Source organism: Zonotrichia leucophrys, chromosome 26 (genome assembly GCF_028769735.1).
Source record: "Zonotrichia leucophrys gambelii isolate GWCS_2022_RI chromosome 26, RI_Zleu_2.0, whole genome shotgun sequence".
NCBI lineage: Eukaryota > Metazoa > Chordata > Aves > Passeriformes > Passerellidae > Zonotrichia > Zonotrichia leucophrys.
Window position 1 is genome coordinate 7138592 of NC_088195.1, and position 19765 is coordinate 7158356.

The window sequence follows — 19765 nt, forward strand, 5'->3', positions numbered from 1 at the left end:
GGAGGCTCTAAAAGGCATCTACCTGCTCACAGGGCTTTCCTCACCTTCCCTTCACTGCTTTCTCCATGGATCCCTGTGAAACACAGAGAGGTTCATTCTGACAACGACATCCCAGAAGAAATTCCTGCCCCAGAGAGCAGGAATTTCTCTGTAACTTAATGTCACTGTGATGAGCCAGCCAGGGCAGACTGAGGTTTAGGTTGGACAGTAGGAAAAATTTCATCCCCCAAAAGGGTTGTCCAGTCCTGGCACAGCTGCCCATGACAGTGGTGGAGTCACCAGTCCTAGAGGAATTTAAAAAAACCATGTGCATGTGGCAATTGGGGGACATGATTAATGGTGGCCTTGGCAGTGCTGGGGAGAATTTGACTCCATGATCTCAGAGGGCTTTTTTAACCTCAAAGATTATGATTTTACTGCCTAAACCACTACATTCCTGGGTTTACAGGTAAAGCCCCCAAACCTCCCTCACTGCTCCCCTATCAGCCCAGCACTACATGCTGGGATTCCTGCTCAGCTGCAGATCCATGGAAATTCAGCCTCAGAGCATCCAACTCTTCTTTGTTTAACAACAACAACATTGAGGGGCCTCCTCAATGCCAGCAAAACCCTTTTCCTGCTGTTTCACCCTTTGCCAAGAGATGAATGCGCAGCAACGAGGAGCAGCTCCCTGCTCCCAGCTGCTCCAGAGTTACACACTCCCTGTGAATCCCTCCCTGCCTTTTTCCCTTTCTCTGCAGTCCCACCAACAGTCATGACCCAGGGTCTAGGTTGGGTCCCACCTCCCATAGAATCATCATGGTTGAAAAAGACCTTCAGGATCATCCATCCAAGTCCATCCCATACTGCCACTGTAGTCCCATAACACCTAAATCACATCACCCTGCGAGACCCAGACACCCTTTAAACAACTCCAGGGATGGCGCCTCCAACTCCCTGGGCAGTCCCTTCCAATGCCTGACCAGCCCAGCACTGAACAGACTGACAGGGTCCATTAAAACACCCGAATTGCCCTGACCAGGCCCCTGGGACCTCCTCACACACTCATGGCCCATGAGCTCCACATGAGCCCAAGCCTGAGCATCCAGCCCTGGCCTGGGCTGTTGTGGGCGGCCCTGGTTCAGCTCTGCCCAGGGATTCATTCTGCGGACAGTCCTCAGATCTTGATTAATAGAATCTCAAGATGGTTTGGGTGGGAAGGGACATTAAAGATCACTTCATTCCACCACTGTGTCATGGGCACGGCACCTTCCACTATTCCAGGTTGCTCCAAGCCCTGTCCAACCCGTCCTTGGACACTTTCAGGCATGGGGCAGCCCCAGCTGCTCTGGGCAGCCTGGGTCAGGGCCTTCCCACCTTCACAGGGAACAATTCCTTCCCAATATCCCATCTAACCCTGCCCTCTGGCAGTGGGAAGCCATTCCCCCTTGTCCCCAGTCCCTCTCCAGCTCTCCTGGAGCCCCTTTACACCCTGGAAGGGGCTCTAAGGTCTCCCTGGAACCTTCTCTTCCCCTGGAGCATCTCTCTCCAGCTGAACACCCCCACCTCTCCCAGCCTGGCTCCAGAGCAGAGGGACTCCAGCCCTCTGAGCATCTCCACGGCCTCCTCTGAACTTGCTCCAGCAGCTCCATATCCTTCTCCTGCTGTTGGGTCCCAGGGCTGGGGCAGCTCTGCAGGTGGGGTCTCGCATGAGTGGGGCAGAGGGGCAGATCCCCTTCCCCTGCTGCCCCCCTGGGGGATCAGCCCAGGGCTTGGGGTATTTCTGGGCTGAGGCACATCCAGGTCTCACCCATCAACACCCCCAAGTCATTCTCCCAGGGCTGCTCCATCTGCTCACCCCCAGCCTGGATCCATCCCAGGGTCACCCTGACCCAGCTGCAGCACCTGGAATTTGGCCTTATTAAACCTCTTGAGTTTCCCATGGGCCACTTCTGAGCTCGTCCAGGTCCCTCTCAATGACTCTCCCCCTCAGGGGTGTCCCTGCCCCCTCAGCTCAGTGTCACCTACAAACCTGCTCAGTGTGCCCTAGATCCCTTTATTTGTCATTAATGAAGATATTACATAATGCTGGTCCCAGTATAGACCCCTGAGGAACACTACTGATCCCAGTACAGATCCATGAGGGACACCACTGTCATTCATGTCCACTGGGACTCTGAGCCATTGACCAAAACCGCCTGGATGTGATCATCAACCAGCTCCTTATCCACCTGGCAGTCCACCTGTTAAATCCATCTCTCCAATGTAGAGAAGGATACTGGGGGAGAACCACATCAAATGATTACAGAAGTCAAGATAAATGACATCTGTCAGCTTTCCCTCATCCCTGATGGAGTCACTCCTGTTGAGCTTCTTATCCACCAATACCCCAGGTTCTTCTGTTCAGGGCTGGTCCATTCTTCCCCCAGCCTGGAGTTGTGCTGGGGGTCACCCCAACCCAGGGGCAGGATCTCATCCTTGGCCTTGTTGAACTTCATGAGGTTCACACGCTCCCACCTCTCCAACCCATCCAGCTCCCTCTGGATGCCCCATCCCTTTCCTCCAGTGTGTGTGACCCCACCAAACACCTCACTGTCAGCACCACACTGAGGGTGCCTCATTCCCACTTGTCCATGTCACTGACAAAGATAGCACTGGTCCCAACACGGACCCTTGGGGCACCACTTGCCACTGGTCTCCACTCAGACTTGTCTCCAGCTGCAGACCACAACGCTGTGAGTGCCACCATCCAGCCAATTCCTTATCCAGGGAGTGTTCCACCCATCAGATCCATGTCTCTCCAGTTTTGAGACAAGGCTGTCCTGCAGGACAGTGTCAAATGCTTTGCACACTCCAGGTAGGTGATGTCAGTTGCTCTGCCCTCACCTATCAGCACTGTCACCTTGTCATAGGAGGCCACCAAACTTGTCAGGCACAATTTGTCTTCAGAGAAGCCATGTTGGTTGTCACCAATCACCTTTTATTTTCCATGAGCCTTAGCACAGTTTCCAGATGGATCTTCTCCATGATCTTGCTGGACACCAGTGTGACTGACTGGCCTGTAGCATACTGCATCTGCCTTCTCTTTTGAAGAACAGGGTCCAATTTTCCATGTTCCAGTCACTGAACTGCCACAACTTCTCAAATGTGATGGAGAGTGGCTTAGGAACTTCCTCTGCCAGTTCCCCCAAGATCCACAGACACATCTGATCAGATCCCACAGACCTGTGCACCTTCATATTCCTTAAATACTCCTTTACTGCAGTATTTAAGATACTCCAGTAGAAGATACTTTATCTTCTCAAGCCCAGAGAAAGGAACAGAGCAGGTAAAGAGTATGGAGCATGAGTCCTCTTAGGAAAGGATGAGAGAGCTGGGGGGCTCAGCCTGGAGAAAAGGAGGCTCAGGGGGGACCTTGTGGCTCTGCACAACTCCTGACAGGAGGGGACAGCCAGAGGTCAGGCTCTGCTCCCAGGGAACAAAGGACAGGACAAGAGGAAACTGCTTCAAGTTGTACCAGGAAAGTCTCAGGAGTAATTTCTTCCTGGAAGGGGTGATCAGGCATTGAAGGGTCTTCCCAGGAAGATGATGCAGTTGCCACCCCTGGAGGTGTCCAAGGAATGCCTGAACGTAGCACTCAGTGCTCTGGGCTGAGTGGCAAGGTAGGTGTCAGTCACAGGTTGGACTCGATGACACAAGTTTGACTTGATGACTTTGGAGGGCTTTTCCAACCTTAAAGGTTCTGGAATTCTGTGGTTCTACCAGTGTGGATGGTTCTTCCTTCTCCCAGTCCCTGCCTTTGCCCCTACAACTCTGGCGGTGTGACTGGGTCACTTCCCAGTGAAGACTGGGGCACAAACACTGAGAACCTCAGACTTCTCCATGTCCTAGGAAAGCAGGTGTCCCATTTCCTTCTGGAGAGGGCCCACATTTTCACCAGTCTTCCTTTTATCACCAGTGTACCTATAGAAGCTTTTCTGTTGCCCTTGACGTCCCTGGACAGACTTAACTCTACCAGGGCTTCAGGTTTCCTAACCTGATCCCTGGCTGCTCAGACAATCCCTCTGTATTCCTCCTAGGCTGCCTGTCTTTGCTTCCACACTCTGAGTTTGTCCAGGAGCTCCTTGTTCACCCTCACAGGCCTCCTGGAGTTTTTGTCCAAATTCCTTGTGCTTGGGACGCATCACTCCTGAGCTTGGACATGATCCTTAAATACGAACAAGCTCTCCTGGGCCCCTCTTCCGTCCAGGGCTTTATCCCATGAGACTCCATGAAGGAGGTCCCTGAAGAGCCATCCTGAGTCCCCGGGCACACTGTGCCCTCCTTGTTGCCCTGAGGATCCTGAATCCACCATTCCATGTTCGCTCAGCCCAGGCTGCCCTCGAGCTTCTCATTCCCTGCCAGGTCATCCTTGTTGGTGAGCACAAGGTCCAGCACAGCTCCTCTCCTTGCTGGCTCCTCTCGCACCTGGAGTTTATCCTCAGCATTCCTGAACCTCCTGGATCAATTATGCTCTGCTGTGTTGTGAGTGTGACAATGCTACTGTCTGTCCAGAGCTTCATCTGATGGGTGTTCCTGGTAGAGTCCCCTAAAAGCCACCCCCAGTTGGCCTCCTGGGCTGCACCTGGCAATGCCCACATCTGGGTCAGTGCTGGGCTTGGCTACCTCAGGTTTATGGTCGGACTTGATGATTTTGAGAGCCTTTTCCAATCTAAATGATCCAATGATTCTATGTCTAGGACAGACCTCTGTGAAGGTTTGTGCCTCACATAGAAATTCTGGGTCTGTGGTGGGTCTCCAGTACAGGAGACAGGCACAGGGACAGTTCTGGCGAGGGACTCCAAGGCACCAGGTTTGGCTGATGTTGGCAACTTGCCCAGTACCACCTTCACTTCCTGATCTGTTCTGTCCAGCACTCACTGCCACCTCTGCTCTTTGGACTCTGAAATTCCTAAATGGTCTTCCACTGATTCTTGCCAGGAATTTGCTTGAAGTTGTAATTTATCCTAAATCCATGGATTTCGTACATACTTAGCACAGCAATCCCAGTGTGTAACAGTTTTCTGCCAGGCTGGGCTGCACTCAGGGATGGCCACCAGTCACCTTCACTCCTGGGGTGAGAGTCAGCATTTCCAGAACTCTTGTTCTTGTCACAGACTCTTCATAAATTGCAGGAGTGCATGCATTAACAGGGCAGCAAAACCCAATCCATGCTGCAGATGCTGAGTCTGGATGAGGAGCAGCTCCAACAGCCTCACGGTCCTTGGCTGTCAGAAGCCCCTTTGCTCCTCTTGGCACAACTTTCCCCCGTTGGCACATCAAGAGGCTTCTCTTGGCTCTCAGTGATCCCTGCAAACTTGCACTGGTGCTGTTCCAAGGAAGATCTCTCTCTTCCATACTCGGTTTCTGAACTGCACCAGGTGTTTTCCATCATTCATCTTCTTCCATCAAATCCTGCTTACATTTCTTCAAAATTTTGCAGTGAGGATTCTTCTCCAAATTTTGAGTACTTTATCATCTCTACAAAAAAACTCAGGCAAATGGACTACTTTGTTAGGGTAAAAGAGGTTCTGAGAGAAAGATGGTGCAATTGTAGAATGTCAGTGCTGGAATCCTCAAGTGAAATGAGAGGATAAGAGAACGCAGCTTCATTAATTTTTTTTTGAGATCATTGGAAAATAAAGGAAAGACATTTATTAGAGGACAGTGAGCAAAACCTGTTGGAAGAGTACCTACCAGGTGACTGCAGCACCAGAGACACAACACAGGGCTGCCTCCACCTCCTTCCCGAGTCCCATTTCATCCTTTCAGGTGAGATGGAGTCAATGTCCTTTGCAGTAGCCCCACATCATGCCATGTCTGGGATTTTGAGGAGACTGTTGATCACATACCCGTGTTTTGAGGAGAGCTCCCATGACATCCAAATTTTTTCCTTCTCTTGCTGTGCACCCCCTAGCAGGCTTAGCATGGATGGGAATTTGGGGATGGACAAGAAACTGGACAGTATTCCCAGAATGATCAAAGGGATATTCCATACCACAGGAGGCCATGCTCAGCAAATAAAAGCTTTATGAAAGCAGGAGGATGGAAGGACATTTCTGGTCACAGTATTTGTCTTCCAAGTGAATACTGTGCACACGGAGACCCCAGAAATGGCTGATCTTCTGCCTGCTGACAGGATGTGGTGACTGAATTCCTGATTTTACTTTTTGTGCAAGCAGCTTTTGCTTGACCTGTTAAACTCCTTTATCTCCACCCACAAGTCCATTCTTCCATTTTCCCACATCCCGCAGGAAGGAAGTGAGTGGAGCAGGTGAATGTCTGGGGGTGGCCAAAGTCAATTGTGTCCCAAAACACCCATTCCATACACAGTGAGCCCATGGATACCACACTACCATGCTGACTTGCTTGTTCCACCACACTTCCCTCCTATCAAGTAATCTCAATCACTGCAGTTTATTTCCATTATTCACCTTCCTTCTTCACCCACCACTGTGTATCTGGGCCATCACCTTGGTCTAGCTTAAGATCTCCCCATTCCTGGGAATGTCCAGGGCCAGGCTGGCCGGGGCTTGGAGCAACCTGGGATAGTGGCCCATGGCAGGGGGGAGACTGAGATGAGCTTTAAGAACCCTTACACACCAAACCTTTCTCTGATTCTGTGATTCTTCAGAGCAGGAACTTCATTTTTCTTCCCTTCTAAAAACCTCTCCTGCCTCTCCAATCCATTGGAATTTTTCCCACTGCGAAAACTTATATAAAGAAGGAATACAGGACTAAGCTCTTCAAGAAACATCCATCCTCCACCAAAACCCTATACATAAACTGGGCATCCATGGGATAATAAATGAAAACTCTGCAGATGAGAATTTGATAAAAATTAAACAAAATAAGAATAAAAACAAAAGTAAAGACAGCAAAAAAAAAGCCTTCCATGAACACAAATCTGCAGCAGAGCTTTGCCAGGATTGGTGATGTTTAACATAAATATAATTAGACAGGAACAAAGCAATAATACACTCTGTTGGCAAAAAAAGTTATTATTTGGTGAAAGGGAAACTGAAAAACTGCAGAAGGAACCTGCAATGATCAGACACGGACAACAGAGGACAAGGAACGGTGTCCCTACACATACAACAGAGCATGGTGGGGAAATACACACAAAGTTCTCCAAAAATTAGGATGTAAAGACAGTCTGAGGGCACATCCCCTCCTACAAGGCAAACTAAGGTACCACAACTGAAGGTGGTAAGAGACATGTTCAAACAACAATTTCAAACAACAACAAATTAAAAGACACTCATTGAGGATTGTTAAAGATACCATCCAGGGATAAAGTCTTTTAGCTTGAAGAAATTATTATTAACATAATTCTTCTTAAAAAAAAATACATCCCACTCTTCCAAAACAACCCCACAAACTAATTTCCACATTGCACAGCTGGCCATGGCCTTATAAAGGCTCACAATAATGACAGAGAAACCATGAATCCAAACAACTGTCACAGGGTTCCTCCTGCCTCGGTCTTCACATCTGCAAGAGGTTTTGTACAAATATCTGCACTGTTACTGTCTAAAGTCCAATAACCACTGACTGTTGACCTCTTCTGAAAATTAACAGTTCTCAGGAGTTATGAAAGTTCTCATGCACATAAGAAAAACAAACAAAAAGGTATCTACAACGAGGGTTTGCAATTTTCATTGGGGTTCTAAAAGCCAGGCCATGGAATTCAAAAGGGGAAAGTTTATTTGCTAATACAGGACCCCCTCTATTCAAAATATGGGGAATATGCTGCTAAAAATGCCCTTTGTCTGTGCTCTTGGATCACGTCCTAGAAGTAGAATGTGATGGTCAACTCTCTTATTTCTGGCATTTAACAAAAACCTACAGTTCTCTAAATACACACATACTTAAAATCCATCTAGTTCTTCCATCTACCAGAAATACTCATTTAGGCAAGGGATTTCCTCTTGAAGTCACTGCAGAGGTGAAGCATGAGGCTGGGACCCCCAGGGCAGGGGGCTCAGCTCTGCTGCCTCTCCCGGCGCAGCTCCTCCAGCGCCGCGTTCTGCTGCCGCAGGGTCTGCTTCAGCCGCTTGATTCTCTCCTCCCGTATCGTCTCCTCCAGGTCTGGGGGAGCCATAGGGAAGGCATCATCTCGGAAAGAACCTTCCAGAATGGAAGTATCCTCTTCGGAAGTGACTAAAACTGAAATCCCTGGGTGGGTAGTGTCACTGTACCGGGGGAACGTGTCCTGCTCCAAGTCCCTCTCCTGGGACACTCCGCTGAAGCCAGCGGGAACGCTTGGCTGTGCTGGGGCTGGTGCAGGTGAAACACTCCTATTAGATACACTGGAACCTGAGCTGGTCACTTCTAAACTGGGACTTGTGGCTGATTTGATTGAAGTTCTCCTCCTCTTGCCACTGTCTGACAAAGGTGAGGATTTTGTTTTCCTTTTCCTAATCAAATCTTCTTCCAGATCCACAATTATCTGCAGTTAGAAACAGGCAAAATGCAGTTCTGTTAAAGTTGGTATCAGTTACATTATAACACCAAGTTCTCTAAGCACAAATTATAAGTTATTTGTTGCAAGCATTTTAAAATTACTGCCTGGAAGAAGTTTCTTTCAGCAAAGGAACAAACATATTTTTGTGTTTGATGTTTTTCTAGCAAAGATTCCCCGTTAACAATTCCAGACACTGAATTCCTTCTTTAGTCAACGCTGCATGTCTGCCTTTCCTGGCCTCATCCATCATCTCCTGTGGCTGTTTAAGTTAACAGTGCTGCAAGACAAAAACTTTCTAATTTGATGGGAAAGTTCAGTGTAGAAAAACTCTTCATGTCTACACTTCCAAAACCTCAATCTGAGGAGTAATGTCCATTATCACACTAAATGCCTCATAGATGCTTTATTATTTGAATCGTGGAATCACATCCTGGTTTGAGTGGGAAGAGACCTTAAATCCCATTCCATTCCACCCCTGGCCATGGGCAAGGACACCTTCCACGAGACCAGGCCCTCCAAGCTCCATCCAACCTGGTCTTGCACAGTTCTAAGGGATGGGTTAATGATAATGTTAAGAGCAGCCATGGATCTGCTCAATTATTAGCACAAAATTAGTAAACCTGAGAAAGTCTTTGAGTTGAGTACAATCATACAGAAGAAAATGTAGCTGAACAGAAATACTTAGATGGATAAAGTCCTTTCCATGCATTAACAGGGAAGTTCTTCCATCCAGAAGTACCCAAACAAGGACAAAGTTTGTAATAACATTTGTAATTCTAAAGATTGGACAGATCCACAAGTAAATTTCTTTTAATTTCAAGTAAACCCATTCCTCTGACCGTACCCACTGCACTGCTAGACAAACACAACCATCTGCAGAGGCTTAAATATAAATCAGGATCCCAAGGTCAGGTACCTATTCCAACAAGGACCATTACCATAGTAGTAGAGACAGTCTTCTCAAAAGCATTTGTTGCTCAAGTTTCCTCCAGCAGAACCCAAAACTGAGAATAAAAATTCCTAGAGGGTGCTTGAGTCAAACAAGTTCTAGGAACAATTCTCATAAAGATCCCAAAGGCTCCAAACACCCCCATCTCTGTACTGACTAAACATACACTGTTTTCTGAGTGTGTTTAGCACTGAAAAATCTCAGGTACCTTTTCTTTAACACATTCCTGATGATGACTCATTACTTCCACATCCAATGAGGATGAACTGCAAGACTCATTTTTCCTTTCCAAGCTGTCACTGGAACACACCCCTCCTTCTGGATTCTCACAGAAGGCCCTTGATGGTACTCTAGTAAGGTAAACTCTCTCCTCCTTAAAGAGACCAAACTTTTTCCTTAATTCCAAATATTGTCTCCAGTGTGAGCGGTCTTGGTGATTGATTGGAATAACCTTTCCTGGTGAATCCATCTTTACACATTGCATCTGAAATACAGAAATGGTGAGAGAGCCATCAATCACTCTCTCACTATATACATCTATAAATAGGTAACATAAATTAATATACAAAAAGTAAGTACTAGAAAGACAGGTGAACATTTATTTTCTCTGTCATTCTCCAAGAGCTACATTTAACACAGGTAACATTTGACACAGATAAACTGATTTTGATAAATTATATGCAAATGATTATAGGTCTAACACTTGTTATTTAACATCTTAAGTACATTATGGAACATCCCAAAAATGTCCAGGCCAACCAAAACCCACAGAAATAAAAGAAGCAACAAGAGAATCACTTGTTCTACCCTTGCAAAGTACCAAAGAAAGAGGAGGGAAGAGCAAGTAGTGTCTACTCTGCAATCCAGAGCTTTCCAAATTTAGGGACAAGAACATCAAATTTGCTGAGCTATTTCTCACCAAGGTTAAAGCAAATGCTGAGACTCAGCATCACACAGCACTGAAGAAAATAAATGGTATGGATAGTTGACAAACAATCAAAAAACTAGGTATTACAGTCTGTTGCAACAATTAAATATCTACAATTTGCAAAAATACACTCAGCTGACATTTCTGTTCTTCCTGGACAACATAAACAAATTTTGGATTTTTTTCTTTCAAGACAAATTCATTCTGGCCTCTGGAGCTACTAAAAACATGATCCCCTATCCTGTGTGGGGAGTTTGAGGAATTGAGGCTTACAATTTTTAACATATTTTCAACATTATGACCTTAAAAGAATATGTCAATTCAGCCATTAAGGATCTGAAGAGTTCCTTCTGCCTGGCATGGACCCAGGAGCGAAGGAGGTGGACACAGCTCCTGCCCATGGCTGTCAGAGCCTGGAGCTGACAGTGCCACACCAGAGCTGTCTCTGGAGGACAAACTCTGCTCTTCCAACTTATCTTCCTCTTGTGAAGACACAAACCTGTCCTTCTCTACCCTACATCACCCCTACAGCCCTAAGGTTGTGCTGTAAGCATGTGGCATCAACATCTAAGAGTTCTAACAATGAAAGGCCTCCCTGGAGTCCAGTTATTGCTGACCATTTATCTTGGGAGGAAATCAAAAGCCATCTTTCCTCTGCCCCTTTCTTTTCTATGCATTTCTCACTCGCACAATGCAAAAGTATTGGGGAAAAGGCCATTTACTGACTAGAACCAATCTTAGAGCAGCATTTCCAGGACACCTGGTTATAAAAATGTGTGAACTCATCAAGAGTAATTTTATCCACCTAAAACCAGGACCACAGAACCACTGAGCAGCATGTTTATGATTTATTACCTTTGGCCAGTCTTCACTGACAGCACATTCCTGCTTAGCCTGAGGTAACACAGCCCCTGCTGCTCTCGGGGAATGACTCATGTCTTTGCCATTTTGCCTCACACTCTCCTGCATCCCTACTGCTGGAACTGGGATCACTTCACTGCAAGAAACGCTCTTGGTGGAGGGCAAACTCTGTCTCTGGATTACAGTGGGATCCTGCTGATTAGCACTTGGTGTCAGCAGAGCTGCAGATGTGGATTTTAAGTCATTTCTTAAGCTAATTGGTGATGAATTTTTGGAAACTGTACATGGTTTTGGGTCTTTCTGAGACAGCACCACTCCTTTGCTTTTTGTCAACACCAGATTCACCACTTTACTGGTTATTTTATTGACTTCAGTAGAATCAATTTGCTCGGGTGTCTCCTTTTTAAGTAAAGCATCAGAAGAAGGAGATGCCTGTTTGTCAGCCTGGGCTGACAGAACATCAGAGCCTCTTTTGGTCAATAAATAGACTTTCCCATTGTACATGACCAGAGCATTATCTTTTAAACGTGTGATTTTAGTTTGGCTTCCACCAGGACCATTAGAACAGAGTGGTAAAATATTTGCAGGGTTGACTTCTATATTCTTCGTGTCTGACAAAGTTTTCAGGATCTTGGAAGCCACATTACTTGAAGACTTTACAGGGATACGACAAGCTGCTGAGAGCGAGGCAGTTTCTTGCACAATCCATTTCATGGGAGTTTGCTGGCACTGCTGCCCCTTGGATGTGACTGGCTCAGGAGAAGAACCAGATCCCTTCTGGGCAGCTGTCACTATCACTGTCTTTGAAACTTCCGTGGCAGGTTGAGGGCAAAAGCTCTGCAAGTGCTTGGGCAGGACTTGGGAGGTTTTCACTGTGTTTACGGGTGACACGTAAATCACTGTTGGTGCTTTTGTACTGTCAGCCCCTCCAGACACATTGGTGGCTGCAGCTGCCAGGATTTTTTGCTGTATTGCAGGTGGCAAAAGAGATGCTGGGACAGATTTCACTTCTGCATCAGCTGGAATCTGGAGGTGGTGTCCGGAGGGCAGCACTGGAGACTTAACAGTCACTGGGAGGGGTTTGGTGTTCACCACTGTGCGGGCTGGGCTGCTCTGGTGAGAGGAGCTCGTGATGGCCACATTCTGCAAGGACACTCCATCCATGGGCACACAGCTGCTCTGGGCATTGGCAGCTGCGTTTGGAATTAAGCTTTCCTTTTCAGAACCTGCCCTAGCACTTTCCTGCTTGTCTAATGTCCTCGTAAGAATAATCTTTCCAGGATTAGGAGACTGAAAAATCGGTATCTTAACAGATGGAGGTGCAGCAGTATTGCCAATCTGTGTCGTAATAGTAAGATGGACTGGGCTAGAAACATTTGCATTAGAATTATTTGGCATGGCTGGAGACTGAACTATTGGTACAAAGCTTCCAGAAGTTTTAGAAATGGGAAGCAATTTCAGAAGGTTTTTTCCATCTGGTCCCGTTGTCTGAATGACTCGGTACATACAGCCTGCAATGCTTAACAAAGAAAAGGGAAAAGAGAGAAAAATGAAAGGCAGTGTAAGTGAATAAGCATAGGTACTATAACTCATGAGCATCAGTGAACTCTACACCCAGGGCTGAAGCATATTAACTCCTGGAAAATGACTTAGGTAATCTTCAGGAGCTTCCTACTGACGTACCCAGATTTTCATTTGAGACCACCTCAGACGGTCTGAAAATAGTGTCCAACTTCAACACCCCAGAGTAACAAGAAATGGCATCTTTTTCAGGTTAAAAATAAGTTAAAAGACCCCAGAAAACACCTCACATTATCTCTGCTTCCCCTCACGGGGCCTTTCATCTTGAAAATGAAACCACTACCTCCCGATTTCCCAGAGAAAACATATTCTTCCCTTTCCCACCTCCCTGTTACTACTTATATCCTTCTTGAGTGCTTCAGGAACACTTCAGGAAAACACAGGCAGAGTAGTTGCAAGGCAAGATGGAAGCAGGAATTACTTCAGACACAACAAAGGAACTTGGAAGCAGGATGTGTTTATCTTGTGGAACAGGTGGCTCCTGTCCCTCCATCGCACCTGCCTGGCCATTCTTGAGGCAGATACAGACCACAGAGGTGGTTTGTCCTCAAAGAGATGGAAAACCCTCAAATACTACTGAGTTATAAACATTTTTGAGAACAGAAGTCTAAGTCTGGGAAGGAAAAGGCTCCAAAACCAAGGAAGAACACATGGAAACACTAGGGACATCTCAAAGAGAAAACAAAGATTTCTTGCAGGTGAAGGTAAGAACTCACCAAGAGACCAACAGATCTTGTCAAAACACAAGTTAGTTGTGCCAATTCCAAATGCCAAGATTTTCTGAGTCTGTGGCAAGACAAAGAACCTTTTCCACTCCGGCTGAGTTTGCCCAAAGCAAGCTCTTCTGCAAAGAGCTCCTGGACTCTGAGCAGAACAATCTACTGCCCAAAGCACTGCAAAGACATGTGGGTAAATAGAGCTGCCCTCACTGGAATGAAGAGACCAAATCACTGGAAATTGTTTCCTGACAGCAGATCCAGAGTGATTAACAGGCAGAGCTGCCAACTCCACCTGGAGTCACCCAAGAGCACCAGCTCCATCCCATCAACCTCCTACATCAGTAAATGCCTTGGGAACACAAACATGGAAATGTTCCCAGTCCCATCCCAATGACATCAGTGCTGTGTTCCGCTTTCTGTCAGGCAGTTTTGAAACCAGCATTTTTTCTGTCTTTTTGGGCTTCTGACTCAGCTTGGAGCAGTGTCTGGGAGAGCTCAGTCCTGCCTCCCACCACTGTGCCTGCTCAGGAGTCAACCAACCTTTGCCTTTTTGCCTTTTTTCATCAAGAGAGAAGTCACAGGAATGCTCTTCACTCCCAAAGCTGGGCAATTGCTGCTGTGGGTCCCATTCCCCTGGGGACTGACACAAACACCCCACTACTGACTGCCCAACACACAAAGGCATCAGGGGCACAGAGCTTTCCTTGCTGTGACCTTGGAATTAACTCCCACACCTAGTATTTTGGTACAATGCCTCATTTCTGGTCACAATGTGTGAAAACTGAGATTTTACATAAGGTAACAGTGCAGTGGGCAGGAAATTCTGCAGTACTTTTGTTTTTAAGGTACTGAAAATTAAAATATGGGCAATTTATCACACAGTTCCTAATGGAAGCTGTCATTGAAGGGCTTAGGAGCAAAATGGCATTGGATGCTTTGGAATCAGAAATAGAGTTGAGATGGACTAGCACTGACAGGCAACAATCTGACAGAATACAGTTGTACTAAAATGAAGAGGAAGTAGAAATATTTGTGTGTTTGAACAGCAGAAAAAAAAGACTTTTGAAGAACTTTAAACCTTCTAGCACTACTGACAATGCAAATGAGGAACAGCAGCAGCTCCTGGACAGCACTTTGTCTGTTCTGTGCTTTGAATCTCTCAACACTTCTTTCATAACTTTATGATCTACAACCTCAACTGTGCTTCCACATATAAGAAGTAAAGGCAAATTCAGAAGGATTTTTTCAGCAAGTCACACAAACGTGGAAGTGCTGAACAGAGAAACAGGCACTTACCTGTGCCCTCAACTAACTAGGGCTGCAAACTGGCACCAAGAAGAAACCTCCAAAGAGGCTTGTTCCTCCACCTGTCAAAGCAAGGGGACATTTCTAACTTTTGGGCAAGAGGAGGGGGAAGAGATCAGAGGGAAAGAAAGCAATGAAAACAGGGAGAGATGAGCTGATGATATATTTGCATCAATATGTTCCTCTGCCAGTTTGCAGTGCTCACCTCATTCCACCTGGAATCACCACTCACCTCCAGCTCAAAGGACTTAAAAATTGGTTTTGACTTGCTACAAACAGGAACTTTAAAAGTAGGCTGGGGGAAAAAGCATCAGTAAAAAAATCTCATTTGTCTGAATTTCAGATCATTCTACTTTTAATGGTTACAGAACGCAAGTGTAGCTTTTTATCTCCATGAAGAAGAGCAAGATGCCCCAAAACCATAATTGTCTGGGAAATAGCATTCTTTAACTTGAAACAAATATCAGGTATTTTCATGTTTGGAGAATGACAAAAAACTCAAGGATAGGCAGGAGAGAATGAAAAGTCCAACAAGATACCGAGAAGTGGAATTCACACATATTTACGCCAACAACAGAGGAAAGAATCACGGCAAATCTTTTTAGCTCTCTTAAGTTGAAAAGGCTTCATTGCAATAATTTCACATCATAAAGCTTTTCCCAGGTGATACAAAAAAACCACCACGAGGAAGTTTCATGTTACCAGAATAAAATAAAGCACTGTCGCATTGTCTCCATACATTTATGAGTGATGAAGAGTTAGAAATTGTTTTGCTTCAGTCTTCAAGGTTACTGCTTCCTTGAATTAATGAATCTTTAAAAATATCTTAAGCAGAATGAAAAAAAATCCCTCAGTATTCCCTTTATAGGGTGTCAGATTAATTTGGTTAAAGAACAGGTTAATTTCTTTTCCTAACCAAAAAGAGAAAAAAAAAAAAAAAGAAAAGGAAATCTGTATCATGCCAGGTTGTCCAAGTGGACTTCTCCCATAGTTACTGAAGTAGAGTTTTCTTTCTCCTCTTCATCCTCCTTCACTTCCAACCCCGTAAGAATAAACCTCCTCAAGTCTCATATACAAACACTAAGAAATAATTGTGTTGTTATGAATGCCTTTAGAAAGGCCTAAGGCAGATCCATAAACAAACCTTGAGAGAAACAGGCTCATGGAAGACCCAAAAAATGGTGGAGGACTGGAAGAAATCTTATTTAACATCACCAAAGAAATTATCAAATTCAATAAAAATAATAGAATAAAATTCTGTGACATTCACAGAGGGATGTGTCAACCAGATTATTTTTTTTTTGATCCAAAAAGGAGATTTCTTTTGGTGAACAGTCTGTGTGTGGCAACACTGACACCTCCCTATGGATGTGGCATTAAGGAAGGCAGGAAAGCCAAGAGAACAGAAAGAAACTGGGATACTTATTTCTTTACTTATTTCAAAACAGAAAAATTTAAAAAAATAATCTACATTTCCTTCAGTTCACCAGAATTCCTGTTTTCTTGACCAGACACACCAGTTTTACTGTCCAAATTTCTCTTTCTGTTCATTACTCTCAGTAAGCAGTGCAAAACACAAAATACTGAGTATTCAAACATTCACCTTCTGGCCTTTATGCTTCCATTAACAAAAACACCCACGGAATATTTTCAAGAAATAGGAGTATTTATTTCTGTTAAACAAATTCATTCACCAAATCCAGTGCAAACACCAGCACATGATTCCCACAGAAATCCTGACAGTGCCACTAAAAAACGCATCAGCAGAGACCAGAGACTGGCTCAATTTTCCTGCAAAGTCCTCAGAAGGAACAATGAGCTACTTTCCCATCTGCCTTCACTCCCAACAGTTCCTTTAGGCACAATTTTCACCTACAAATGTGAATAAATAACCAGGGACTATGGGCCACTCCAGAGAACCAAGAGAATTTATTTTAATGGGTTCAGTTGGATCCAGGAAGTGGCAAAGTAACTATTTATTGTCAATTGGAAATGTGCACCCAGGGACAAAGTAAAATTAATTGACTGTAGTTGATACAAATTTATTTTATACAGTTGCATTCATTCCATGGATTGCTTTAAAATTGTAATAAAATAATAATTGTAACAATAATAATAAATACATAGTAACATATAATCTAGATAATATACAATAACCATCATTATTATCATCATCTAAAGGAAATCAAGAAATTGATGTTGAATTTGGAGGAATCCTGACCAGAATTTCAGTTCAAGCTATCTCATGATCTGAGTTTTTATCCTAAACCAGAAGCTTTCCATAATGGCAGAGAAAACACTTTCTGTTTGACAGTAATTGTTTCTGGGAACTCTTTTCATCCACTGTGTAATATTCCCTGGAATAGAGACAATCGTGGATGTGCAAACTGCCAGGAAACAGCCCCTGAGCTCTGCTACCAACCACAGCTCTCCTGATCCACGACCGAATCCTCCTCCACCACAAAAGCCTGGGAAGAACCTGTGACCACCACAAACACCCAACGTGGATCCCACAGCAGCCCCAGGACCCAGACACCACCCAGAGCTCATCCCAGAACACACAAAGCACCCTGAGAACCCTGAGAGACCAGGGAAGGCAGCAGAGCCCCAGCAGGAACGGAGGCACAGAGAGCCGGGCAGCCCGAGGCTCCCTGGGCACAGCTGCAGCCAGGACAGCCCAGCCCGGCCCAGCACGGCCACCTCTCGTGGTGTGATCTAATGAGGGATCAGGGAAACCGACACACAGAGCCCAGGGAAGAGAACAGGGCTGGAGCACCAGGAGTGCTGAAGGAGCTGGGAAAGGGCTCAGCCTGGAGAAAAGGAGGCTCAGGGGGCCCTTGTGGCTCTGCACAGCTCCTGACAGGAGGGGACAGCCGGGGGGGGTCAGGCTCTGCTCCCGGGAACAGGGACAGGAGGAGAGGGAACAGCCTCAGGCTGTGCCAGGGAAGGTTCAGGGTGGATACTGGAGAAAATTTCTTCAATGAAAGGGTGGCCAAGCATCATAAAAGGCTTCTCAAGGCACAGGTGGAGTCACCATCCGTGGAAATGTTTAAAAAATTGAGTGGATGAGGCGCTTGGGGACATGGGTTTGTGGTGAATGCGGCAGAGCTAGGGTAATGGCTGCACTCATTGATCTTTAAGAGCTTTTCCAACGGAAATAATTCCGTGACCGTGAAATGTTCAATTCCTCTCCCATCCCCACTGCCCCTCTCCCGCTACCTCCAGCACACCCCGCCCTCACCGCGATGTGGCAGTGGTGACAACAAACACCGAGAGCCGCCGAGAGCAAAACGCAACCAAAACTCAACACAACCAAATCTCAACCAAAATACATCCAAAACACAACCAAAACTCAACACAACCAAAACTCAACTAAAACACATCCAAAGCACAACCAAATCTCAACCAAAACACATTCCAAAACACAACCAAAACTCAACCAAAACACATCCAAAACACAACCAAAACTCAAGTGGCGTCAAGCTGGACACGACACCGCACGCGGGAGGAGCTGGAACTGCCCCCGGCCGCTCCGCCCCGCCTAGAACGGGAACGGGAAAAGGAAAGGAGAGGGGAAGGGAAGAGGGAAAAGGACAAGAAAAGGAGGGGACAGACCAGGATAAGAAAGAGATGGGAGAAGAAGGATAATAAAGGAACGGAGGGGAAAGGAATGAACAGGACGCGCTCCCCGCCGCCTCCCGCCAGTCCCGCCGGGGCCGCCGCCGGGGCCGCCCTCCCGTCTCCGCCCACGGGTCGCGACCGGTTGGGAGAGGCGGGACCGTACCTGGCGGGGCGTCCCTGCGAGGCGGAGCCCCGGGCCCGCCCGTACTCACAACTGCGGCCGCCGCCCCGGGCTCCGCGACATGGCGGGGCGGCCCCGCCGCGGCTCCGCATGCGCGTCACTTCCGCCCGCCCTGCCCCTGCCGCCGCCACTTCCGGGACGCCGCTTCCGGGAAGTGGCGCCACCCGGCGGCCGCGAGCGGCAGCGCGGGGCTGGCGCTTCCGGTGCTGGCGGAAACGGGCGGGGCGGGGTCGGGTCGGGGGGCGGAGCCATGGGCTGGCCACGGGGCGGCGCCACTGAGCGCGGGCGGGCGGCTACAGGGCAATTTGCATATGCAAATGTTGCTATAATGTATGCAACACCCGGCGTCTGTCATAGACAGTGGGGTGAATACATGCACACGTGAGAAGCATTGCGTGCTGTCAGTGAGCTCTATATGTAACGTAATATATAACATGAATAACATGAATAATAGCTCATCTAATATTATCATGATATAATTGTATAATAAATCGTGGTAAAATAATAAATTTAAATTAAAGTAATAAATAACGACATTTATAATCAAATAGAATGAAAATTTATCATTATTCTCTTACATTTTATATAATCGGTACTATAGATTACTCAAAGTAAAAATATTATTATATTAAATATAATATAATATATGATATGATATGATATGATATATATCTATCAATCATATCATATCATATATATATATACATACATATTAATCATTATATCATATATGATACTATTAATTATATATATATAATTATAATTTATATTATATTATATTATATTATATTATATTACACTCTATTATATTTATGATTCAGAGATTCTGTGATCCAGAATCACTTAGGTTGAAAAAGATTTCCAAGACGACCAAATCCAACCTCTGCCAAATCACTAGCTGGACAAGACCACTGAGTGCCACAAGCAGCCGCTCCTTGACAATGTCCAAGGACAATTACTCTACCAACAACGGAGCCCCCATTTCCCTCCTCCACCCCAAGCAAGAGAATGAGTCAAAACTCTCTGGATTTGTGAATGTCCAGACTGTGGTAACAGCAGAGTGTTGGGGTAATACAGCAGAAGGTGGGTGTGCCCTGAAGAAACCACCCCCATGCCATGAAGTACCCACCCTGCA

At 46.0% G+C, this 19765-nt stretch overlaps 1 protein-coding gene across 2 annotated transcripts; it reads right to left on the minus strand.

The window, feature by feature from the left end:
* Nucleotides 1-7312: 7312 nt before the first annotated feature.
* On the minus strand, nucleotides 7313-18705 carry LRIF1 (ligand dependent nuclear receptor interacting factor 1). Of its 2 annotated transcripts, XM_064733109.1 has the most exons (5): nucleotides 18613-18705; nucleotides 14820-14890; nucleotides 11218-12742; nucleotides 9643-9918; nucleotides 7313-8470 (listed from the first exon to the last, which is right to left on the minus strand). In XM_064733109.1, the coding sequence occupies exons 3-5, from the start codon at nucleotides 12727-12729 to the stop codon at nucleotides 8003-8005; spliced, it is 2256 nt and encodes a 751-aa protein (XP_064589179.1). In that variant the 5' UTR covers nucleotides 12730-12742; nucleotides 14820-14890; nucleotides 18613-18705; the 3' UTR covers nucleotides 7313-8002. The 2 variants fall into 2 exon arrangements, with proteins under 2 accessions (XP_064589179.1, XP_064589180.1); XM_064733110.1 differs by lacking the exon at nucleotides 14820-14890 and having other exon boundaries at nucleotides 18613-18704.
* Between the last annotated feature and the right edge of the window lie 1060 nt (nucleotides 18706-19765).